Genomic DNA, 26,066 nt, shown 5'->3' on the forward strand with positions numbered 1-26,066 from the left:
ATAATAATATAATATTAATAATACGTATGATTGATTGCAGACTAACCATTCATTATAATGGTATAGACTATTAACCAAAGCTATTCAAAAAGGGTTTATGTACTATGCGTTATGCATAGTTCCTTTTTACTTTATTCTCTGGTGCAAGTTTTCATCATAATCCATCATGTTGCCATTATGTTTTTAAATGTATTGCCATACATAAAGATGTAAACATACATAAACACACGTAAGCATGTAAACAATTGATTTGTGGTCTACTGATTCAGCCTGTGACAGACCGTGACCTTGCTCCAGGGTGTTGAGCATATAGTTTTGTCTGGATTGTCTCTCACAGACTTTCTAAGAGAGGACACCATGATCGGCACCAGTTTCCTGCGTGTGGCGGCACATGACGACGACTTTGGTATCAACGCTGCCGTCACCTACTCCATGTCCCAGGAGCAGCCTGAGTACCTGAGGGTCAACCCTGTTACCGGCTGGGTGTACGTCAACCAGCCCATATCACAGGTCAGTCAACCAGACGTCAACCATTCAGTCAACCAGCCCATATCACAAGTCAGTCTATCATCAGTCAACAAGCCCTTATCACATGTCAGTCAACCAGTCAGTCAACCAGCCCATATCACAGGTCAGTCGTCCAGCCAGTCAACCAGTCAGTCAACCAGCATCTTGCTCAAGCACGGTATAATTGATCAGTGCAGGGTGATACAGCTATATAGCAGTATAAAATACAGTGTCATAAACTAACTGGACCATATCAGGCTTAATGAACTGAATGAACCCTATCAGACAGAATCGTATTTCCTTGCTATTGTTTTGACTTCAGAGGTCCTACATCACCCGGGAGATTGTGGCCATGGACGGGGGGAACCGCAGCACATCTGTGGAGCTTTCTGTGACCATTACCAACGTGAAGAACCAGCCCCCGCAGTGGGAAAAGGACAGCTACAGCGTGGTTATCCCAGAGAACACTGCCAGGGATACCCCCATTGTGGTGCGTGGAACAGTCCGGGTACCAGCCTTGGTGGCATGGGAAGCCTATCCCATTGCATTTTCGGTTGAATGCTCTGATTTAATCAATAAGCGCTAATTGACTTGACAATGAGTGCTAATTGTTGCTCCTCAACCAAATTACCTCAGTATTATACAGGAAATCCCATTTTATGTTTTTGTCATAATTACCCCCCCAAAAAGTTGTTTGCTTTCTGTTTTTGTCAGACGATCAAAGCAACCTCATTGCTAGGCGACCCCAGGGTGACCTATAACCTGGAGGAGGGTGTGGTCCCGGAGACTAACATGCCCGTGCGCTTCTACCTGTCACCCAATCGCGAGGATGGCTCTGCCTCCATCCTGGTGTCGGAGCCGCTGGACTATGAGACCACGCCCAGTTTCTCCCTGAGGGTGCGGGCTCAGAACTTAGCGGCGGTACCACTGGCTGCATTCACCACCGTCTATGTCAACGTCACAGGTAGGTCTCAACTCAGACACCCATCAACCCATCACTAGGGGGCAAATCCTAACTTCCACTTAACGTCAATGTTTTTACTTAGTCATGCATTGATGTCACTGGGAGACTAAGTGAAAATGTCACTTAAGAGGAAGTTAAAGCCGCCCCTGGGTGAACTGTAAGCATTCATTATTGTCTTCTGTTGACATTGATCCATGACTCATACGTTGTTGTTTTTTCTCAGCTATAATTATATAATATTATAACAAAATGTGGAATAAGTCAAGGGGTATACATAATTTCTGAAGACACTGTAAATCATATTGAAATTTAATGTTCAGTCAATTCAGTTCTATTTGTAGGATACACTGTCTGTAATTGTTGCCTCAATATATTACATGATGTGTAACAACGTCCGCAATGATATGCCAAATGAATCTGTGATTAAGTGCATTATTATTGGGTAAGCGTTAGAATAAGCCACCTCAATAATTGCAGCCATTAGGTGATAATATCTCTCCAGGAGCTGATCAGTCATCAATATTGTGAAATAATTATAATGTTCAGGTAAGATTTGAATGGAGAAAGCTGATCAGAGAGCAGCGCCGCCTTTCTTTCGATCCTATCAGTATCGGCACATGCTCTTTCTGTGTCGTGTTTTGGGAAACGCATGTTACATCTTCAGCCTTTGTAGGAAATATGCATCGTTAAAACACTGATAAGCCTAAATTCCATCGCTATCGGGAAACCGGGCCCTGATAACTTTACGGGTATATCCAAACATTTAGGGGCACAGAAAGAAAGGAAACGTGATAGCTTCTTCAGGAGATCAATGATCATAGCAATTAATGAATAACAGATGTCTTGCATGTCGTTATCACAACCTGACGTTTTTAAAGAGACAGTGTACAAGCTTTTACACAATGTAGAAACCTAATATTCCACAAAATGACTTTGTAATTTCAATTACAGGTATTCGTACAGTATCAACATTTTAGCTATTTTAATAAACTAATGTATTTAAAGTGTTACATATTAGTTTCTAGGGCACAACGTGCTTAGCTAGAATTCATATAGGGCCAATATAGGCTCCTAAATTCAATGTGGTGCTCCTATCTTTTTTAAGTTGGGAGCACCAGGGCTACCAATTACATTTTTTAATTTAGAGTCCTGGGTATAGGTGCTGAAATTAATCTTCAAATTATTATGTTTTCAATCTTGTCCCTTAGATGTGAACGACAATGTTCCCTTCTTCACCTCCTCCACCTACGAGGCGTCAGTGACGGAGGGAGCCAAGGTGGGGACCATGGTCCTCCAGGTGTCTGCTCAAGACAAGGACCTGGATCTCAACGGACAGGTTAGTTGCACATCTACAACATCTAACACAACACAACACAACATCCATTGACCCATCCATAACTTAATATCACATAGTTGTGGTGGTCAAGTGGTTGGGACTTGTCACATTGGCTGATGTGGATGTGGTGGAGGAGTCACACGCAGAACACAGAAGCTAAGTCCAACCGACTTTACTGAACACAATGAATCTCGACACTGGCCTCAAAACAAAATAGGAGGCCGACTATGCGCAACAATGCGCAAAACACAAGTAATCCAAAACGCACGAAAACAGTACAGTGCGACGAAAGGAAATACAAAATACAAAAGACAAGCCGCACCTGATGACAGGCGAACAATCACACACAACACATGACTAACAAAACGAGAAACTTATAGGAGACATAATCAACCAAAAAAGGAAACAGGTGTACACACAAGACAAAACCAATCAAACATCGAAAACATCAAACGGTGATAGCTAGTACTCCTGGAGGGGGGGGGGGGACCGCCGAAGCCTGCCCGAGCAAGGAGGAGGAGCAGCCTCGGCCGAAACCGTGACAGGACTGTGTGTTATTCTGCCTGTGTGGCTTTGACCATAGGACTGTGAAGGTGTACTTATATAATGATTATGATGCAGTGACTCTAGTTTCTATGAACAGTCGTGTGACTCATACGTAGAACAATTACTCCCCTGCACTCACGATTACTACAGCGCCGTTTATCGTTGGCGTTTCCAATGGTAGAAGTGACAACATGGATGTGATAGAATGATGCTGTACGGCATCCATATTAGGAAGTCATCAGATTTCTGTAATGTGTTGACTTCTTAACATGGATACCGTAATTAATACTCTGTCCCTGTTCTATAGATCACCTACTCCCTCTTGAGTGACAGTAGTGGGGACCACCGTCTGTTTCGTGTAGATCCAGAGCTGGGCTCCATTTATACAGAGGCTGTGCTTGACCGCGAGGCGCAGGGATCCTACCTACTGGAGGTTCAGTCTGAAGACGGCATGGAGTCAGCACGGCCTGGGAGGAACAAACAGCCCAACTCTGGTGAGGGATGGGTTGTATTTATTAGGGCAGAACGTAGGAAAATGGTTTGCAATGGGAAACAAATAGTTTCTAAATTCAGTTACTCCTTCCCTGTTTCAGTCTGTTTTTTTCTGTTTGGTACATGTGACCGACCGGCTCGGTTCGGTCTTATGTAGCAAAATTTGAAATTGTGTTTTTTACGTTAGATAAAAGTAGAGACTCAGAGCTAGAAAATGGTATATCATACACTACAGTTGCGGAACAATGGAAAATAAATTCTGCTTTGAAAGTTGATAAACTTGTAACCCCACTTTTGAGAAAATGGCCCTTGAATGTTTTGGTACACCTACTGGAGAGCTCTTCTTTGTCTACACCCATTCAGTATCGTTCACACCCTCTTAAGCCTTAGCCCCACCCATCTCTTTAAGGATTCACATGTGAGGCCATGTGCTAAACAGAGTGAGTACTGTAGTGTACTAAACAACCAAAGATTTCAAAACTAAAGGCTGGTTTATACTACGTCTATCGACATGTCTGTATACATTTGTCGCAGTGACATTATGAACATTCTATTGTCGTCCGACATCAAACTTGTCATTGTCATTATGAAAAAGTATGAACACAAAAACGACAGGCCGCATGACATCAGCAACCTGGTGGTCCAAAATAGCATAACTGGTGTATTTTAACACCAATAAACCCATCCGTTTAAAAATGAATTTAGTATACTGTATGTCAATCTAGCAAACCAGGCAACTAAAAGCAACTTTCTAAACAATGTTTTGGTTCGTTTCTAGCTTGTTAGCTAGCTAGCTAATGTTAAGTTAGCTGGCTAGTCAGTTCAAATAATGACCATATCATATAGCTGACAACGTCTTCACCTTAGCTCATTTGTATTCATTATTACAGGAAAATAAACTCACAACAAGATCATTATTTACAAGTTAATTTTTACATTTTAGTCATTTAGCAGACGCTCTTATCCAGAGCGACTTACAGTTAGTGAGTGCATACATGTTTTTTTTTTATGGCGAGCTAATTACAGAAAATAGCTTATGGTTGTGAGTGTGACAAAATAAAAGCAGGGCATTCTACCGGAGAATTTCAGAACTTGTATACTGTCTCATTGGCCTAACGTTATATCCTATTTTGACTTTGGTGCAGGCCATGTTATTCTTCACATTACCGTCTGTGATAAACACACACTATATCAAATAAAATCAATGTTTCTTTGTCACATGCACAGGATACAGAAGGTTAAACGGTACAGTGAAATGGTTACTTGCATAGTGGAGTCTTTTGTTCAGACATGTAACTAGCTAGCTAGCTAAACAATGAACCAATCCCAACTCATAATATTACTACCCTGCATGAATCTACAGGTAGCTAAAGCTTACCAACTACTAGGTTCAATGTTAGCTAGCTAACATTAGTCTATAACTAGCAATGCAAATGGCTCTGAGATACGAATAATATTACTACACAGATCATACATCTAACGTTAGCTAGCGAGCCAGCTAACAGTACGCTTTAACTTACAATGAAAATTACTTTATTTGAAATGTATAATATCTGAAAATGTAGCTAGCTAGACTCTCTTACCCGCATACATGGATGAACGCTTCTCCCTCTCTGTCACAGATGCCATGGTTGCCCTTAGTTTAATGATGTAATCCGAAGACAGGTGTTTTATACAACACAACAGCCTTCCGTGTTCTCTTTTCGACTCCCTACGCATTTGCAATCAAATGCCTACATTTTCACCATTTCCTTAGCTATCATACTCTGCTTCCACCGGGCATTCCACTGATTTCAAAACTCGGTCCTCCAGAAAGTGGAGAGCCTTAGCAACACATTTGCAGTTTTTAGTGATATCTTTTAAAAATGCAGCGTAAGAAAGGATTACTTACACATACTGAGCAGCTCATGTTAGCTATAGACAGAAGCATTCTACATGACAGTCCAGCCCATCCATTATCTCAGCCAATCATGGCTAGCGGGAAGGTTCCTGTCTTTTTCCGTGGCTAAACCAACTAGGCTCGTAATTTAACAATTTTACACTTAATCCAGTATAAAATAATATATATAATTTATTATAAAAGAGACAAAATTCACAAATTCTACAACACAACGGCAGGGCCATGTTTTAAGTGTAAAACTAATAATCACTTAATAATCCATGCTTTCTGGGAATACTATAAAGTCTGGAAGTTGTGGGCGGAGCTAGAAAGTAGGCTGTCATAAGTATTATAATGTAACGTATTTTTAATCCGTCTGTCTGCATATTTCAAGACATGTCATATAGGGGTGTAGTAAGATACCAATGGGCTGGATGATTCGCTGGATGATTCTCTTCTCATCACTCATCTGGAAAAAACATATACAAAAAATGTGGAAATCAATCAATCCGCCATCATTAACACAATGGAAAAATGAAATGATTCATTGAAATATTGAATAGCATGGGCGACTGAAAAAAACGAATTGATACAATTTAAGGCCAAGTGGCAAACAATAATGCAGGCACTAGGGATGGAGGTATGAGCAGGCGAGTCTGGGCAGAGGAGATGTAGTCATTGTCTGTGTGCGTCTGTAAGTTGTTGTTCTTATGTTTAAGTTTGTATATGGAGTGAAAAAAATTAATAAAAAATAAAGTTTATATTATAAAAAACAAAAAATGAATTAATGCACTGTGCACATTGTTTTACATAGACAAGATTTGCCTAGTGCATTCTATTCATTTGCCTCCTGCAAGAGCATATGCAAATGGAATCTTTCATTTGATTTATTCTACCAGCGTAATCAGACAGCCTCTTGTCTCTTCCCTATGGTAAAACGCTGTGAGGGTTGTGGTACATCATTTTACAAAATGTTTTTGAATTTCTCAATTGACTGTTCAGAAATCATAATATCTCTTTGGCTTGGTCATACATGATGACAGAATGCATTCTGTTTTGGTATCGCAGGTGATGTAATAGGAAGGTTTGCGTTATGGATGAGGGGTTTTTAACAAATGTTTGCGGAGACGGTATTAGGGGTAAGGGTGAACAGCAAAGCCTCCTCTCTAGGGGATGTGAGGGGGCTGCTTAGCATTTCCAAATGAACCTTAGCACTGTGTTAGCGCTGTCTTCTGCTACATATCTTCACCAGCAGAAGGGCTCATCTCTTTAGTAAATACTACCTGTCTGTCGGGTTTACCCCCGGGAAACAATGGAGTACTGGAGGAGGGAGGGAGGGAGGGAGGGAGGGAGGGAGGGAGGGAGAGAGAGAGAGAGAGAGAGAGAGAGAGAGAGAGAGAGAGAGAGAGAGAGAGAGAGAGAGAGAGAGAGAGAGAGAGAGAGAGAGAGAGAGAGAGAGAGAGAGAGAGAGAGAGAGAGAGCGAGCCCAGGGGAATGCAGACAGAAAAATAGAAGCACATTTGTATACATGGCCATGTTCCTACCTTCTGAGCGTACCACATCTGCGAAACATTACTAACCTTTTTTAGCAAAATATATCTATGTTTGAGTTAAAACATAAAGAATGGTGTGGAAAAGGAACCAGACAGACAGAGAAGTAAACACTTGCCATCCCAGAGGAGAAGTGGATAGGTTCTTAAACTTTTATTTATTTCAGAAAAGTCAGTTCCTGAGGAGGTCTAGCTAATCCCTGTTTGCTGCCAAAATGTTACCCGGCTTAAACAGTGAACCATCTACTCTGGTTGAATCATTTCTGTAATTCCGAACACCCTGTCGAGAATAACATTATTTCTGATTTCCATGTCAAGTGAGGCACATTACATTAGGTTAAGTGCTTCTCTCCCCACAAGAGTGTCAATGGCTCACACAGTGACTGCCAACATCCTCTGATGAAAAGAGGGATTGGAAGGGATGGAATGAGAAGTGTAAGGATGAGATGAGAGAAAGAGAGAGAGAGAGAGAGAGAGAGAGAGAGGATGACAGAGTGAGTTGTAGCTGTGTGGTGTTTAATCTGTCTCTTGCTTGTCGTCCTTCTTGCAGACACGGCATATGTGCGGGTTTTCATCAGCGACGTGAACGATAACAAACCCGTCTTTGCTCAGCGCCTCTATGAAGTCGGGGTTGACGAGGATGCAGATGTCGGCCTGGCTGTTGTTACCGTCAGTGCTAATGACGAAGATGAAGGTATGGAAGGAAGGATGAGATGGCACGGGAAGAAAGAGAGAGAGAGGAATGAAGCCCAAAGCGTTTCCACCAGTGATGGCACATTAGCACTCATGGCAGTGAAATGGGCAAATGTATAACATTCATTTTTTTAAGGCAGTGAGGCAGGTAACCTGGCACAGGTTTAACATTTCATGAGAAACCTGAGGGAAAAGTCTATTTTTCACATTCTGTGCAGGGCCAAAATTGTCCTTGGTATGACATTACACATCGGGCAGAGGTAACTGTCAATCAAATAATTAAATGTTTCCCAACCCTAGACTCGTCTAGTTTTAGAGACCATGAGGGCAGGGAAGGGTTAATTTTTGAGACACTGAGGGCATTGAAGGGTTAAAATGTTCCAAAATGACTCACCACAAGTGCCATCTCCCCATCTGGATTTAGCTCTGCTGGAATCATGCTGAGACGAGGTAAGCAGCCTACATTAAGACGCAGCCATTTGATAGTCAAGTAATGCAACACCACACATGTTCTAAAAAGACAGATACACTCCTCCTACACAGTAGGTGGGTGGGATTTGGTGTGATAAACCAGCTTATCTCCTGTACAGCGGCAACGCTCTGCGTAATATCGGCTATGTTTTTAGTTGTTAATCAAGTATTTATCGCAAGCGAGGGTTGGTGCGGCTTAGTTTAGAGGGTAGCCTATGTAGCGCAAGCTGCAACCAAGCCAAGATGAACGACCAGACAGCACTAGCCCCCAGCATTTAAAGGAGCCTAAACCCAATCTGTCTTTTTCTCTATCCACACATGGGCTCAACTGCAGTAGAAGCTTATAGGAGAGCCCTGAGGGAACGCTTTGTCTGCTGATTTATGTTAATAGCAGAGATTAGACTAGTATTTACATTGGGCTTGTAGCTCCTTTAACACAACAGACTGATTGAAAGGGGAGCCATGAAATATCCAGGGGATTATTTTATCTGGCTAAATTAGCCCACTGGACAGTCTCCATGGACACACACTGGAGAAGTTCAGAGATCTACTTCCTCATTGGTCCATTTCTCAACCCTCAAAGTGACATATAGATGTAGGATCTTAATTTGACCTATATTGTCACAGCAAAATAATCTGTCAGCAACAGGATTTGAACGTTTAGTCCATAATATTGCTTGATTGGTGGTTAGCTGGACAAAAGTAGGCTACATGAAAAGTGCATTACTGTTAATACTGTTAGGGATTTTTTTTGCAAAATTTGAATATACCCACTTCTCCAGGCACCACTACACCACTGCATAGGGCAGATGGAAAGACAGCAGTCACACACAGCATGATGTTAAAGATAAGCAGTCCATTCACTCAGACATAATAAGCCAGTAGGTCCCAATCATAAGAATGCATAAACACAACCATTAGGCTAAGCATTTCCTAATCAAAATGTACAACTATTACTTCCCATTGCAAGAAACATTTCACATTTAGCACACAAAGTAATCGGTGACCTAAAGTTCAAATGCAACAATGTTCCACACAACATTTATTTTCAAAGACATGGCTAACAACAGAAAGCGAGCTCCAATATAAAACACTGTTCCACTCACCAGATGGTGATCATTTGAAACTTAACTTCTTGTTGAAAGTTATTTTTGAAAAGGGAGAAGCTAACAAATTAGCAACAACATCCTCTTCGATAACACCTGCTGCAGCCGCTGCAAACTAGCCTACAATAAAAGATAGCTAGCTAGACTGTGGAAAAACTACTGCTCGCTATTGCGCAGTGACCTTTTGGCCTTTGAGAAGGCAGAAGTTTCCATATGTTTTTTGTAAAAACAGTCCCACCCATTACAAGTCAAAATGTTGCCCTAATACAGTTGAATGGCAGATGCCTTCTATCTAGCTTCTGATGGCCTACTCAATGGCTGACTTAGCTAGCTAGATTTATTTCCCCAGAGACCACCAAAGAAAAATCCTGATTGGATATTTTTTTCTCTTCAGTGTTAGCCCTTTCCAACAGAAATTGAATAGATTAAATCAGAACATCATTGAAAAGAGTAATGTAATTATAATTATAATTATTATAATTATTATTTAATAAATACTTAGTGACTCTATTGACTATATTTTCCCTCAGCATGCATTTTTTCACCATTCTGAATGTCTGAAGAATCAATATGTTCTTCTGAAATATGAACACAGAAATAAGGGACATGTTGAACTCTTATTATGGTGGCGATTTGACAAAATTACAATCATGGTCTTGAATTGGACTCCCATTTTTTTGGACTTGGTCTTGACTCGGTCTCGGACCCCTTGTCCCCTCCCGGTCTCGGTCTTGATCAAATTAAGATCCTACATTTGTAGGTAGGGGTTACATTTGGCAGGTGTAGATTATACAGGAATGTACCACCTGTTGACATACAGCAAATAGGTACCAGTCCATTTCTACTCTAGCCAACATGTCATTGTCTTGTCAAACAAGGCAACAACATAAAATCATTGAATGCAGGAACATTCTGGCACACATGCTAGCTGACACATATATGTACTGAGGCTGCATCTGAAATGGCACCCTGTTCCTTGTATAAAGCACTGCTTTTGGCCAGAGCACTATGAGGCAAACAAGTATTGGACTAAGTAAGGAATAGGATGCCATTTCAGACTTGCCCAAATACTAAGTACAGTATCTAGAACTCCATCCCCCAAAACCCCCACTAAAATTCCCTGGTCCCTCCCCAGGTGCCAATGCCAAGTTGCGCTACCAGATCACGTCGGGCAACACCGGAGGGGTGTTTGACATGGAGCCTGAGGTTGGAACCATCTTCATCGCTCAGCCTCTGGACTACGAGCAGCAGAAGAGGTACAAGCTGCTGGTGCTGGCATCAGACGGGAAGTGGGAGGACTATGCCGCCGTGGTGGTCAACGTGGTCAACAAGAACGACGAGGCGCCCGTCTTCTCCATGAATGAGTACTACGGCTCAGTGACAGAGGAGCTGGATGGCTCGCCGGTCTTTGTGCTCCAGGTGTGTGTTCTTTCTCTAACCTGGGTTTCTGCTTGAGCAGTCAGGTACTGAGGCTCAATCAACCATGTCAAATGCATGCTTCTGTATACTAACTGTACATGTGCTTGATATAGCTAATGACGACATGTCACTCTACATGTTATTTCTGTCTCTAGCCTGGGTGACTATCTGTTTCAGTTTGAGTCAACACATTGTTTTGTTCATTGACAAGGCAGGAATTAATTTTGAATGCACAAACAGTTAGGTACCCATGATAATCTTTATCAAGCATAAATATCAAATGCATGCTTCTGTATGTCATGCATGTACATGACTAATCTGCTATCTATTACATAAACAATGGATGAAAAGATAGATTGATGGGATGTTTGCTTATAAAGACAGGCATATGCGCATGCATGCACGCACACACACACACACACACACACACACACACACACACACACTCACACACACACTCTTAGATGTTGATTGTTGATGAGTTGGGTGTCTCTCCAGGTGACGGCCACGGACCCAGACAAGGATGCCGACCAGGGAGCCGTGCGCTACTCTCTCCATGGTCAGGGGGCGGACTCTCAGTTTGTGATTAATGAGATCACGGGGGAGATGTATGCCCAGAAGATGCTGGACCGCGAGGAGCGGGCTGTGTGGCGCTTCGTGGTCCTGGCCACAGACGAGGAAGGGGAGGGGCTCACCGGCTTCACTGATGTCATCATCAACGTGTGGGACATCAACGACAACGAGCCCGCTTTCACCTGCGCGCCCGATGGCTGCTATGGCAACGTGGCCGAGAACTCATCCCCAGGTACCTTCGTCATGGAGATGACGGCGGCAGACCTTGACGACACAGCAGTGGGTCAGAACGCCATCCTCACCTATCGTATCATTGAGAACGCCCGTGACGCGGATTCTGAGGACCTATTTACCATCGATGCTAGTACGGGCACCGTCTCCCTGGTGACCGGCGGGCTGGACAGGGAGATGGCAGAGCGGCACCAGCTGGTGGTCGAAGCCAGGGATGGAGGGGACATGGTGGGCACAGCTACCGCCACTATCATCATCGTGGACCTGAACGACCATACCCCCCGGTTCAAAGACGAGTGGTGCGGGGCTCGTGTGTCTGAGAGCAGCCCTCCAGACTCAACCGTGCTGGAGCTGGAAGCTGTGGACCCAGACTCGGGCCCTCACGGCCTGCTGGGCTTCAGTGTCGTGGCGGGGGACCAGGGGGAGAGGTTCTACATGGTGAACCACAGAGCAGAGCAGTCTGGGAGTCTGAGGCTGAGGAAGAGGCTGGACTATGAGAGGCCCGGCGAGCAGCGCTTCAACCTCACCATCCGGGTGGAGGACTCTGACTTCTCCAGCCTCATCCACTGCATCATCCAGGTGGTGGATGAGAATGACCACATCCCCGTGTTCACCCCCACCTCCTACCCCCTCGCCCCTCTAGTGGAGGATGTTGCCGTGGGAACCAGCATCACCCAGGTGATGGCCAGTGACTCAGACTCTGACCTGAATGGGGAAATAGTCTACAGGATCTCCCCGGAGTCAGACCCGTACGGTCATTTCATAGTGGACCGAGACGGCATTGTGACCGTGACCCGCCCGCTGGACAGAGAGACGATTCCAGAGTACCAGCTGGTTGTCATGGCGACAGACCGCGGGAGTCCAGCATTGACGGGGAGCGCCACAGTCCAGCTGAGCCTGTTGGATGTAAATGACAATGGGCCAGAGCTGGAAGTGGCCTACACCCCTGTCCTCTGGGAGAACAGCCCTGCTCCACAGCTGGTGTGGCTCAACCAGACCTCCACCCTGCTCCACGTTATCGACAGGGACTCCCCAGAGAACGGGCCTCCCTTCTCCCTCTCCCTCTTCCGCCTCTACACCCCCGACTTCCATCTGCAGGACCATGGCAATGGCACGGCAACGCTCACCGCGCTACGCCGCTTCGACCGTGAGCGCCAGAGGGAGATCCTCCTGCCCGTGGTCATGACGGACAGCGGCCGTCCGCCAATGACGGTCACCAACACGCTCACCATCACCGTGGGCGACCAGAATGACAACGCCCACCAGGAGGGAGAGAAGGAAATTTATGTTCACAGCCGGAGGGGTGAGTCCAAACCTTCAGTCAACTTTCAGACATTCGTATTCACGAAGTGTCTAAGAGTAGGAGTGTCTAAGAGTAGGCGTGCTGATCTAGGATCACGTCCCCCCTTTTATTCATTATAAACACTCCCAACTCTAAGATGCTTTGTGAATATGGACCCAGGCTTTTACCCAAGTTAGCACAGCATGGAGGTGTTCTTTCTGTCTTTCTGTGTACCTATTCTGTATTGTCTGAATGAGTAATTGATACACCTGAATTGTATATTAACATTTTATTGCAGCATTTCATGATTCTTGATTACAAATCCTTCCTTCGGGCTTAAGAAAATTCTACCCCCACACACTCTTTCCACTCTGCTAATTGTATCTGGCCCTGATGTTAACTTGAACATTATAAGATCTGTGGTGTTCCTCAGGGGTGATTGTTAGGCCCGTTAAAGTTCTGATCATGGACATGGCTTTTTTAGTTTACTTTTCAGTAATTGTGTGAAACACTGCAGCAGCGTTGTTGTTTACCCAGCTGCAGTATGCTGGCACTGGGGCTCGATAATATCATAATCCATACTGAGATAGCCCTGACTTCCTTAAGATCTCAGCGCTCCTCGCATCTCAAGTAGTGGAAGCCTATTCAACCCAGACAGTGGGACTTCACACTCATGAACAGAATAGAAAGAACAGAAACAGCAGAATCACAGAACAGCAGATAAGAAAATGGCTGAAGATAAGCGGCCTGGGGCCTCTATCACGTTCGGTTTGGAAACCGTTGTTTTCAGACAAAATCAAAGTCTTTGTGTGTGTTGGACAGGAAGCATGCGGACTACTTCGCTGGGCAAGGTCTATGCCCCTGATCCTGATGATTGGGACAACAAGACCTACACCTTAGACGCAGGAGGAATGAGGTAGGTGTTATGTTTGTCTGTAACCAGCGTGAGTCATAACAGGACAGTTAATCAGTTAACATGTGAGGGATGCAAATATGTATCCCTATAAATATGACCTACTCTCATCTCACTCAAAGTCTCAGAGTCAAATCTTCCCGAGTGGCGCAGTGGTCTAAGGCACTGCATCACAGTGCTAGCTGTGCCACTAGAGATCCTGGTTCGAATCCAGGCTCTGTCGTAGTCGGCCGCGACCGGGAGACCCATGGGGCTGCGCACAATTGGCCCAGGGTAGGGGAGGGAATGGCCGGCAGGGATGTAGCTCACTTGGTAGAGCATGGCGTTTGCAACGCCAGGGTTGTGGGTTCGATTTCCACGGGGGGCCAGTATGAAAAATAAAAAATGTTATGTATGCACTCACTAACTGTAAGTCGCTCTGGATAAGCGCGTCTGCTAAATGACTAAAATGAAAATGTAAATCAAATCAAGTTAACTAACAGTGAAATGCTTACTTACGGGCCCTTTCCAACGATGCAGAGAGAAAAAATATAAAAATAATAACATGAGGGATAAATACACAATGAGTAACGATAACTTGGCTATATACACAGAGTACCAGTACCGAGTCGATGTGCAGGAGTACAAGGTAATTGAGGTAGAGTGACTAGGCAACAGGATAGACAATAAACAGCAACAGTCAAAGAAATGGTAAGGATGGAGGACTACCACAACTCCTACTTGGCCAACAAGTGCCTCTTGCTCAACATGCACTTAACCCTAATTGCTCCTGTAAGTTGCTCTGGATAAGAGCATTTGCTAAATGACTAAAATGTCAAATATGAATGTAATTAGAGCAATTAGAGGATGCATTTGTATCATATCAACTGGTGGACTCGCTGGGGAACAAGGATCAATAATATTTACACCAAGATTGTTTGTAATTTAGCATCTAACACAGTCAGGGAACAGAAGAAAATCCCAATTGCATATTTTACACATTCCTGTTTTATTCATATGCCAATCCCGACCTGTTTCTATGACAACTACCGAGCTCCTTTGGTGGAGATGTAAACAGAATAGCATTTACCTCCCAGCAGGAACAAAATATTTGTATTTCCATTCATTTCCTTTGGTAGTCCAGGGTTGTAGGCACCAAACGGAATAAAACACGGAATAAACACTTAAACAAGGAGGGACTGCTTATTTCCATTTTCTGTTGTCTTTTAAAATGTTTTTTTTTTTTTATCTTCCCTTAATGAATACCACCCAGCCATTTATGTTTTCCACACCATTTATTTCCCCCCCTACAGGTATTTCACTCTAGACAAGAGTACAGGCCACCTGGCCATCAGACAGAACACCCTAGCAGGCAGCTACTATCTCAGAGTGGTCGTGTCGGACGGGGTGTGGCCGGACGTGGTGTCAGGGGTTACAGTTCATGTCCGGGAGCTAGAGGACAAGGCCATCCACTCGTCAGCCTCCCTGCGTCTGACCGGTAAGCTACTGCAGCATGACAACATCGTATTATCTACTCTACAGTTTATGCCATGAGTCATGATTACACTCAGAAAAAAAGGTGCTATCTAGAACCTAAAAGGGTTCTTCACTGTCCCAATAGGGTTCCAGGTAAAACCCTTTTGGTTCCAGGTAGAACCTTTTTGGGTTCAGCAACTAAAGTTGTGCTACTTCAGCTGCTGTTACTCCACAGCAGGGATGCTCTATATGAGATGATAAGTCTGAACCTGTCAACATTAATAACTTTTTCCATTTGTTTTCCTTTCTCTTGCGCTCTATCAGTCATCTTTCCACCCACACCAAACGTCAGGCTTTTTATTTTACTTTGTTCGGTTGTTGGAGAGATAGACAATGTAGCTTTCGAGACATTTGTTTGGTTTGAGAAAGACAATAACAGACAAGGTTTTGTCATTAGGATTCAATAATAATATGCCATTTAGCAGACGCTTTTATCCAAAGCGACTTACAGTCATGCGTGCATACATTTTTGTGTATGGGTGGTCCCGGGGATCGAACCCACTACCTTGACATTACAAGCGCCGTGCTCTACCAGCTGAGCTACAGAGGACCACGTCAATCAGGTTGTCAAATGAATTAATGTGGAATCAGCTGCTGCTCTCTGGATCGAAAGAGAAGAAAGAATAAATTAATTATTAAAAAATGAATGAATTAAAAAACATACAGAAACCTGTAGACTTATACACCTTAAAATAGGGAGTATCTCTGGATCTAGAACTGGTACTTTTAAATCTGAGGCTGCACTGTGAGTCAGCAAATTCAATGGATTGGATTTATGTTAAGCTTTTACAAAAGATTGAAGTGTTTTACGTCGAATGGGGGGATCTCACCTTCTCACCTTTACAAGCTGTGAGGTATGTACTTTATAACAAATCTATTACGTCAACCTATAGTCCCTATCACAAAAAAGCAGCAGTGTGTATCACACCTCTGCTGCCGTTTTCACAAGCGTGAAGTTTAATGTCTTGGTCTTTTGGCTCTCTCTGGGCAAATCCCAATTGTAAAGGTCAATTTCAAAACTGCCAGGTTAGTCCATGACATTTGAAAATCCATTTTATGAATAGACTGCAAGGCTATTAGGCTTGCCAGGGCATCAATTTCACTTTGTAGAGATTAAAGATGACGTTTTCCACCCTCTCCGATATTATTAGAAGAGATGCATTGCATTGCTAATGCTTCGACCTCTAAATCTATTTGTCAGTGAGGCCGTCAATGTTTTATACTGGAGCCAAGAATCGGTCTCAGTGGAAATAATTAGAGAACGGTAAGTTAAATAGTTTCACCACATGATTGAGTGAATCAATGTGAGGCCAGTATAGATCAATCGAGAGGAATGTTGGAAATTCTATTTGCTGATGGAACCAAGACTGAGTTCACTTTGATCAACTTCCCTTGTCAGTGAATAGTGAATGCTCTTGTTTCTATTGCCTGAGGTGTGTTTCTGTGTGTGTGTGTGTGTGTGTGTGTGCGTGCGTGTGTGTGTGTGCGTGTGTGTGTGTGTGTGCGTGCGTGTGTGTGTGATGTTTCCCCCTTCTGCAGGCATCACTTCCAGGGAGTTTATTGAGTCCCGGGTGGACGAGAGGAGTCGACAGGGTATGTTCAGGGGCTTCCTGTCTGAACACCTGTCCGTCAGATCAGGGGCAATCAACGTCTTCAGCCTGACAGACGTAGGACCGAACACGCTGGACGTGCGCTTCTCTGTGCACAGCAAAGGCTACCTGCGCCCAGAGAAACTACACGGATACCTGGCGGCGCATACAAAGAAGGTGCACGCCTCAATGTTTTCCTGTCTTGAAGATAGGGATCTTACCTCATACATCTCTTGCTGCAGAGCTTGGTGTTGTCAATATCGTTTCTTTATCAGCCAATAGGTGCAATGTGCATTCATATCTTTTTTATGAATGTTGTTCTCACCAACTCTCCCCCTTCTGTGTTCATAACTGCTTCCTTACTCATTATCTCTCTCCCTCACCTCATCCCCTCTATCTCTCACTCTCTCGCCGACCCTCCTTTCTCTGTCTGTCTATCTCAGTTCTCATTATTTTATTGAAAATAAATCTGCCATTTTGGAGATGCAGTCTTGTTTCTTTTTAAGTAAATATTTGTATGTCATCACACTCCGTCCTCCCTTACTTCCCTCACCCTCTCTATCTATATCTCTATCTATATCTCTATCTATCTATCTATCTATCTATCTATCTATCTATCTATCTATCTATCTATCTATCTATCTATCTATCTATCTATCTATCTATCTATCTATCTATCTATCTATCTATCTATCTATCTATCTATCTATCTATCTATCTATCTATCTATCTATCTATCTATCTATCTATCTATCTATCTATCTATCTATCTATCTATCTATCTATCTATCTATCTATCTCATCTCTCTCTCTCTCTCTCTCTCTCTCTCTCTCTCTCTCTCTCTCTCTCTCTCTCTCTCTCTCTCTCTCTCTCTCTCTCTCTCTCTCTCCCCCCCCCTCTCTCTCTCTCTCTCTCTCTCTCTCTCTCTCTCTCTCTCTCTCTCTCTCTCTCTCTCCATCTCTCTCTCCCTCTCTCCCTCTCTCTTTCTCTCCCCCCTCTCTCCCTCCCTCACTCTCTTTCTCTCCACCTCTCTCTCCCTCTCTCTCTCCATCTCTCTCTCTATCCCCCCCTCCCCCGTCCCCCCCGTCCCTCTCCTTAGCTGCAGTCTCTGCTGCAGGTGAACGTGTCCCAGGTAGAGGTGGATGAGTGTGTGTACACAGACTGCAGGCCGGGTGGTGGCTGCTCCACACAGCTCAGCGTCAGTGACACACCCACCCTGGTCGATGCCGGGAACATGGCCCTGGTGTCTGTGACGATGATGTCCTCAGCCGTGTGTGGATGCTCTGCCAGGGACCGTGTCCATCAGGCCTGTTCCTCCTACCCCACAAACCCCTGCTTCAATGGAGGCACCTGCATGGATACCCTCAGTGGGTACAGGTGAGCAGAGAGCAGGGACCAAAGCAACACCATCACCTGAGGACTATGTGAACTGGGTTGTGTTCATTAGGGCACATCATAGCAGAAAACACAAATAAGAGTGTCTTATTGGACATGTGCAGATAGTTCCTCCTTTTTTTATTCTATTTCTGACCTTTTTCTTCCAATTTAACTCTACCGAACATGATCGTCTCCTGTCTTTATTGTATTTAATTTATTACACAAGATAAAGATCCTTTCATCGGAGACAGTTGAGAGATAATTAAGAGAAGGTGATAGAGATAGTCAGGATGAAATCTAGACAGATGGTGATGTGGAGAAAATTATATCATGATCAGAAATGACACTAATCAGAATACATTACAGAAGAAGAATGACGATAAATTCAGGGCAAAGAAAATCTACAGTTTGATGATCAATTACCTCCTAATAAAAAAAATTTGTGATGCAATTGACATTTGAGTCATTTAGCAGACGCTCTTATCCAGAGCGACTTAAAATTATTGAGTGCATACATTTTCATACTGGCCCCCCGTGGGAGATATATACTAGAGCCTTGAACGCTAAGCATATACAGTAGTCAGAAATCAATAAAAAAAGTACAAGGCCCCACGTGGGTGTATCACAGAGGAAACAGCATGGAGCTAATTTAAAGATGAGAATTTGTAGGATTTAAGAAATGTGAGATTACAACAAGCACTACCCACCCCTCTCCCAAGTGCTGACAACTTTTCAGAATCCCACTTAATACCATTTACATGAACATGTAAAGTTAAATTAGCCAGACAGACGCACAGGCAGAAGCGCACGTCCGCCTTAAAACCTTAGAACATGAAGATCACACTCATGGAGTGTGTCTCAGAGCCCTATGGGCACTAGTCAAAAGCATGCTGCGGTTTTTATCTGCCACATCTGCTGCAGTCTGCAGTCTTGTGAGAGAGCCCTAGTCAGAATATGGATGCTGCTATATAACCCAATGTGAATTCAGAATGTGTGTGAAAAATCCAATTTTGGGGCCATCCCATGTAGAGAGAGCTTAATATCCAGACTGAGACATTGGCCTTATCAGATCGTGTCAGTCAGAGGAAGAAACATGCCCTGTGCTCTGGAGTCTGGATTGGCATTGCTCTCTGGAGTCACATGGAGAACGCCAGGGAAGGTGTGTTTGTGTTTGTGTGTGTGTGTGTACGTGTGTGTACGTGTATGTATGTGTGTGTAGTGTGTTCTTTCGCCCATGTGTGTATGTCCCGTCTCTCTCTGTATGGATCAGTATTCCTGACATGTCTTGGCCCTCTATAGAATAAATAGAGTTGGAGACATTGAGAAAAAGAGAAAACAGCCCTTAACTGTACATAGCAGAGCCATCCACTCAGATACAACGCCACATGAAAATAAATGACTCTGACATTATCTACCAAGCCCAGTTATTCTCACATCACATTTTGCCAGGGGTCTGCACTGTTTGGGATCGAAAGTGATGTTTTTCTCCCTGCTTGTATTTCTTTTCTCATTTCTTTGATTCCGGTTTACGGCTAGTAGGCATGCAGATTCACTAGTGGAGGCATACAATAAAGAAGTGGAGAAATAGCATGAAGAAGTGGAGGAATAGCATGAAGAAGTGGAGGAATAGCATGAAGAAGTGGATGAATAGCATGAAGAAGTGGAAGAATAGCATGAAGAAGTGGAAGAATAGCATGAAGAAGTGGAAGAATAGCATGAAGAAGTGGAAGTGGAAGAATAGCATGAAGAAGTGGAAGAATAGCATGAAGAAGTGGAGGAATAGCATGAAGAAGTGGAGGAATAGAATGAAGAAGTGGAAGAATAGCATGAAGAAGTGGAGGAATAGCATGAAGAAGTGGAAGAATAGCATGAAGAAGTGGAAGTGGAAGAATAGCATGAAGAAGTGGAAGAATAGCATGAAGAAGTGGAGGAATAGCATGAAGAAGTGGAGGAATAGCATGAAGAAGTGGAAGAATAGCATGAAGAAGTGGAGGAATAGCATGAAGAAGTGGAGGAATAGCATGAAGAAGTGGAGGAATAGCATGAAGAAGTGGAGGAATAGCATGAAGAAGTGGAAGAATAGCATGAAGAAGTGGAAGAATAGCATGAAGAAGTGGATGAATAGCATGAAGAAGTGGAAGAATAGCATGAAGAAGTGGAAGAATAGCATGAAGAAGTGGAGTAATAGCATAAAGAAGTGGAAGAATAGCATGAAGAAGTGGAGGAATAGCATGAAGAAGTGGATGAATAGCATGAAGAAGTGGAAGAATAGCATGAAGAAGTGGAAGAATAGCATGAAGAAGTGGAAGAATAGCATGAAGAAGTGGAGGAATAGCATGAAAAAGTGGAGGAATAGCATGAAGAAGTGGAAGAATAGCATGAAGAAGTGGAAGAATAGCATGAAGAAGTGGAAGAATAGCATGAAGAAGTGGAAGAATAGCATGAAGAAGTGGAAGAATAGCATGAAGAAGTGGAAGTGGAAGAATAGCATGAAGAAGTAGAAGAATAGCATGAAGAAGTGGAAGTGGAAGAATAGCATGAAGAAGTAGAAGAATACCATGAAGAAGTGGAAGAATAGCATGAAGAAGTGGAGGAATAGCATGAATAAGTGGAAGAATAGCATGAAGAAGTAGAAGAATACCATGAAGAAGTGGAAGAATAGCATGAAGAAGTGGAAGAATAGCATGAAGAAGTGGAAGAATAGCATGAAGAAGTGGAGGAATAGCATGAATAAGTAAAGGAATCAGCCATGTCACCCATGATACAAGTCAGTTTTTGAGATCCATCCAGAGACTGAAAAACAGCTTCTATCTCAAGGCCATCAGACTGGGATAGGATAAAGTAATCCTTCTAACCCCCCCCTTACCCCCAAAAAAAAAAAAAAAACTTTGTAAAGTGGTTATCCCACTGGCTATAAGGTGAATGCACCAATTTGTAAGTCGCTCTGGATAAGAGCGTCTGCTAAATGACGTAAATGTAAAATGTAAATGGGCGGCAGGTAGCTTAGTGGTTAAGAGCGTAGTGCCAGTAACCGAAAGGTCGCTGGTTCTAATCCCCGAGCCAACTAGGTGAAAAATCTGTCGATGTGCCCTTGAGCAAGGCACTTAACCCTAATTGCTCCTGTAAGTCGCTCTGGATAAGAGCGTCTGCTAAATGACAAAAATAAAATAAATTAATAAATTAAATAGCCATCACTAACTGGCCTCCACCCAGTACCCTGCCCTGAACTTAGTCACTGTCACTAGCCGGCTACCACCCTGCTGTCCTATGTACATAGGCATGGAATCACTGGTAACTTTAATAATGGAACACTGGTCACTTGAATTATGTTTACATATTGTTTTACTCATTTCACATGTACAGTATATACTGTATTCTAGTAAATGGCATCCTGTTCAACTATTGCTTTATATATACTATTATATCCTACGTATTCTACAGATATACTAAATATTCTATCCACATACTGTCCATAATGTCTATTCATCCCATCACATATATAAATATTACTCGTCTGATATACATTGCTCGTCCTAATATTTATAGATTTCTTAATTCCATTATTTTAAATCAAATCAAATCAACTTTTATTTGTCACATGTGCCAAATACAACAGGTGTAGGCCTTACCATGAAATGCTTACTTACGAGCCCTTAACCAACAACGCAGTTCAAGAAATAGAGTTAAGAATATATTTACTAAATAAACTAAAGTAAAAAATGAAATGAAAAGTAACACAATAAAATAACAATAACGAGGCTATATACAGGGGGTACCATTACCGAGTCAATGTGCGGGGGTACAGGTTAGTCAAGGTAATTTGTACATATAAGTAGTGGTAAAGTGACTATGCATAGATAATAAACAGCGAGTAGCAGCAGTGTAAAAACAAAGGGTGGGGGGGTGTCAATGCAAATAGTCCGGGTGGCCATTTGATTAATTGTTCAGCAGTCTTATGGCTTGGGGGGTAGAAGCTGTTAAGGAGCCTTTAGGACCTAGACTTGGCGCTCCGGTACCGCTTGCCATGCGGTAGCAGAGAGAACAGTCTATGACTTGGGTGACTGGAGTCTTTGACAATTTTTTGGGCCTTCCTCTGACACCGCCTAGTATATAGGTCCTGGATGGCAGGAAGCTTAGCCCCAGTGATGTACTGGGCTGTACGCAGTACCCTCTGTAGCGCATTATGGTCGGATGCCGAGCAGTTGCCATACCAGGCGGTGATACAAATGGTCAGGATGCTCTCAATGGTGCAGCTGTATAATTTTTTGAGGAACTGGGGACCCATGCCAAATCTTTTCAGTCTCCTGAGGGGGAAAAGGCGTTGTTGTGCCCTCTTCACGACTTTCTTGGTGTGTTTGGACCATGATAGTTTGTTGGTGATGTGGACACCAAGGTACTTGAAACTCTCGACCCGCTCCACTACAGCCCCGTCGATGTGAATGGGGGAGTGTTCGGCCCTCCTTTTCCTGTAGTCCATGATCATCTCCTTTGTCTTGCTCACGTTGAGGGAGAGGTTGTTGTCCTTGCACCACACTGCCAGGTCTCTGACCTCCTCCCTATAGGCCGCCTCATCGTTGTCGGTGATCAGGCCTACCACCGTTGTGTCGTCAGCAAACTTAATGATGGTGTTGGAGTCATGCTTGGCCACGCAGTCGTGGGTGAACAGGGAGTACAGGAGGGGACTAAGCATGCACCCCTAAGGGGTCCCAGTGTTGAGGATCAGCGTGGCAGATGTGTTGTTGCCTACCCTTACCACCTGGGGGGCGGCCCGTCAGGAAGTCAAGGATCCAGTTGCAGAGGGAGGTGTTTAGTCCCAGGGTCCTTAGCTTAGTGATGAGCTTTGTGGGCACTATGGTGTTGAACGCTGAGCTGTAGTCAATGAACAGCATTTTGGCATAGGTGTTTTTTTTGTCCAGGTGGGAAAGGGCAGAGTGGAGTGCGATTGAGATTGCGTAATCTGTGGATCTGTTGGGGCAGTATGCGAATTGGAGTAGGTCTAGGGTTTCCGGGAAGATGGTGTTGATGTGAGCCATGACCAACCTTTCAAAGCACTTCATGGCTACCGACGTGAGTGCTACGGGGCGGTAGTCATTTAGGCAGGTTACCTTCGCTTTCTTGGGCACAGGGACTATGGTGGTCTGCTTGAAACATGTAGGTATTACAGACTCGGTCAGGGAGAGGATGAAAATGTCAGTGAAGACACTTTCCAGCTGGTCCGCGCATGCTCTGAGTACATGTCCTGGTAATCTGCCTTGTGAATGTTGACCTGTTTAAAGGTCTTGCTCACATCGGCTACGGAGAGTGTGATCACACAGTCTTCCGGAACAGCTGGTGCTCTCATGCATGCTTCAGTGTTGCTTGCCTCGAAGCGAGCATAAAAGGCATATAACTCGTCTGGTAGGCTCGCATCACTGGGCAGCTCGCGGCTAGGTTTCCCTTTGTAGTCCGTAATAGTTTGCAAGCCCTGCCACATCTGACGAGCATCAGAGCCGGTGTAGTAGTAGGATTCAATCTTAGTCCTGTATTGACGCTTTGCCTGTTTGATGGTTCGTCTGAGGGCATAGCGGGATTTCTTATAAGCGTCCGGATTAGTGTCCTGCTCCTTGAGCCTTTAGCTCGGTGTGGATGTTGCCTGTAATCCATGGCTTCTGGTTGGGATATGTTTGTACGGTCACTGTGGGGACAACCTCGTCGATGCAATTATTGAAGAAGCCGGTGACTGAGGTGGTATACTCCTCAATGCCATGGGATGAATCCCGGAACATAGTCCAGTCTGTGCTAGCAAAACAGTCCTGTAGCATAGCATCCGTGTCATCTGACCACTTCCGTATTGAGCGAGTCACTGGTACTTCCTGCTTTAGTTTTTGCTTGTAAGCAGGAATCAGGAGGATATAATTATGGTCAGATTTGCCAAATGGAGGGCGAGGGAGAGATTTGTATGTGTCTTTGTGTGTGGAGTAAAGGTGTTCTAGAGTTTATTTTCCTCTGGTTGCACGTGACATGAGGTAAAACTGATTTATGTTTGCCTGCATTAAAGTCCTCGGCCACTAGGAACGCCGCTTCTGGATGACCATTTTCTAGTTTGCTTATGGCCTCACTGAGTGCGGTCTTAGTGCCAGCATTGGTTTGTGGTGGTAAATAGACGGCTACGAAAAATATAGATGAAAACTCTCTTGGTAGATAGTGTGGTCTACAGCTTATCATGAGGTACTCTACCTCAGGCGAGCAATACCTCGAGACTTCTTTAATATTAGACATAGCCCACCAGCTGTTATTGACAAATAGACACACACCACCACCCCTCATCTTACCAGACGCAGCAGTTCTGTCCTGCCGATGCACGGAAAATCCAGCCAACTGAATATTATCCGTGTCGTCGTTCAGCCACGACTCGGTGAAACACAAGATATTACAGTTTTTAATGTCCTGTTGGTAGGATAGTCTCGAACGGAGCTCATAAAGTTTATTCAGTGATTGCACGTTGGTCAATAGAACGGATGGTAGAGGCCACTCGCCGACTAATTTTCACAAGGCACCCCGATTTCTGCCCCCTGTACCTCCATATTTTCTTCACGCGAATGATGGGGTTTGGGCCTGGTCTTGGAGAAGCAGTATATCCTTTGATTCATTATATAAAAAATCTTCATCCAGTTCGAGGTGAGTAATCGCTGTTCTGATATCCAGAAGCTCTTTTCGGTCATAAGAGATGGTAGCAGCAACATTATGTACAAAATAAGTTACAAACAATGCGAAGAAACACACAAAATAGCACATTTGGTTAGGAGCCATCCCCTCTGGCGCCATGGTATTGCTTTTAGATTTGTGTGTGCTGTTGTGAATTGTTAGATATTACTGCACTGTTGGAGCTAGGAACACAAGCATTTCACTACACCCGCAATAACGTCTGCTAAATATGTGTATACGACCAATAAAATTCGATTTGATTTATGATTTGATTTGATGTCTGTCAGAAGATGATGTGGAAACCGGCCACTATGGGCAACAGTGAGCCCTGTTACCTTCAAGTAGGTTTTGGTTTTGCTAGGGTGTTGGGGATGGGATAGGAGATGGGCATAAGTATCTGCCTCTGATTCCAAAGGTTGCACGTTCAAATCTTTTTGGGATTTTTGTTTTAAGCCTTTCCCAAACCTTAACCCTTACCTTAACCATTCGGAGTTAATGCCTAACTTTAAGATTTCGGAGTTAATGCCTAAACTTAACCCTAACTTTAAACATTCTGAGTTAAACCTTAAACACTTCGAAATTTGAAGTTTGCAACAACTTCGAAATTTGATGTTTGGATTAACGTCTAATTCTGACGTGATACTGTGTGAGCTAGTTGGGAGGAATACCATGAAGAAGTGGAGGAATAGCATGAAGAGGCACTCTAGCTGATTTATCTGTGATTACCTCTCCTTTCCCTTCCTTTGCCTTGATTATAGACTAGAACGCTTCTATGGACCACTGCTAGCACAACACACACATGCACTTCATCATGCCAGGGAATCTGTACAGCAGAGTAATGGAACGGAAACAAGGAGAGATTGAGAATCAGTGATACTGTAGGGTGCCTAGAAAAGTATGAATCATGTTCTTAATCATGTTTGAACAAAGGGATCTGA

At 43.7% G+C, this 26,066-nt stretch overlaps 1 protein-coding gene across 1 annotated transcript in view; it reads left to right on the forward strand.

Moving 5' to 3' along the window:
- The window catches only part of LOC121532273 (neural-cadherin-like), a 93,387-nt gene that overhangs the window by 39,249 nt on the left and 28,072 nt on the right, over positions 1-26,066 (forward strand). The window contains exons 11-22 of the mRNA XM_041838119.1: positions 338-510; positions 830-997; positions 1,222-1,471; positions 2,680-2,807; positions 3,661-3,847; positions 7,825-7,968; positions 10,680-10,963; positions 11,462-13,070; positions 13,872-13,965; positions 15,255-15,439; positions 17,017-17,243; positions 18,167-18,444. Of these exons, the coding sequence (XP_041694053.1) occupies positions 338-510; positions 830-997; positions 1,222-1,471; positions 2,680-2,807; positions 3,661-3,847; positions 7,825-7,968; positions 10,680-10,963; positions 11,462-13,070; positions 13,872-13,965; positions 15,255-15,439; positions 17,017-17,243; positions 18,167-18,444 (3,727 nt within the window). The remainder of the gene's footprint in view (positions 1-337; positions 511-829; positions 998-1,221; positions 1,472-2,679; positions 2,808-3,660; positions 3,848-7,824; positions 7,969-10,679; positions 10,964-11,461; positions 13,071-13,871; positions 13,966-15,254; positions 15,440-17,016; positions 17,244-18,166; positions 18,445-26,066) is intronic.

The sequence above is a fragment of the Coregonus clupeaformis genome, chromosome 19 (genome assembly GCF_020615455.1).
Source record: "Coregonus clupeaformis isolate EN_2021a chromosome 19, ASM2061545v1, whole genome shotgun sequence".
Taxonomy (NCBI): domain Eukaryota; kingdom Metazoa; phylum Chordata; class Actinopteri; order Salmoniformes; family Salmonidae; genus Coregonus; species Coregonus clupeaformis.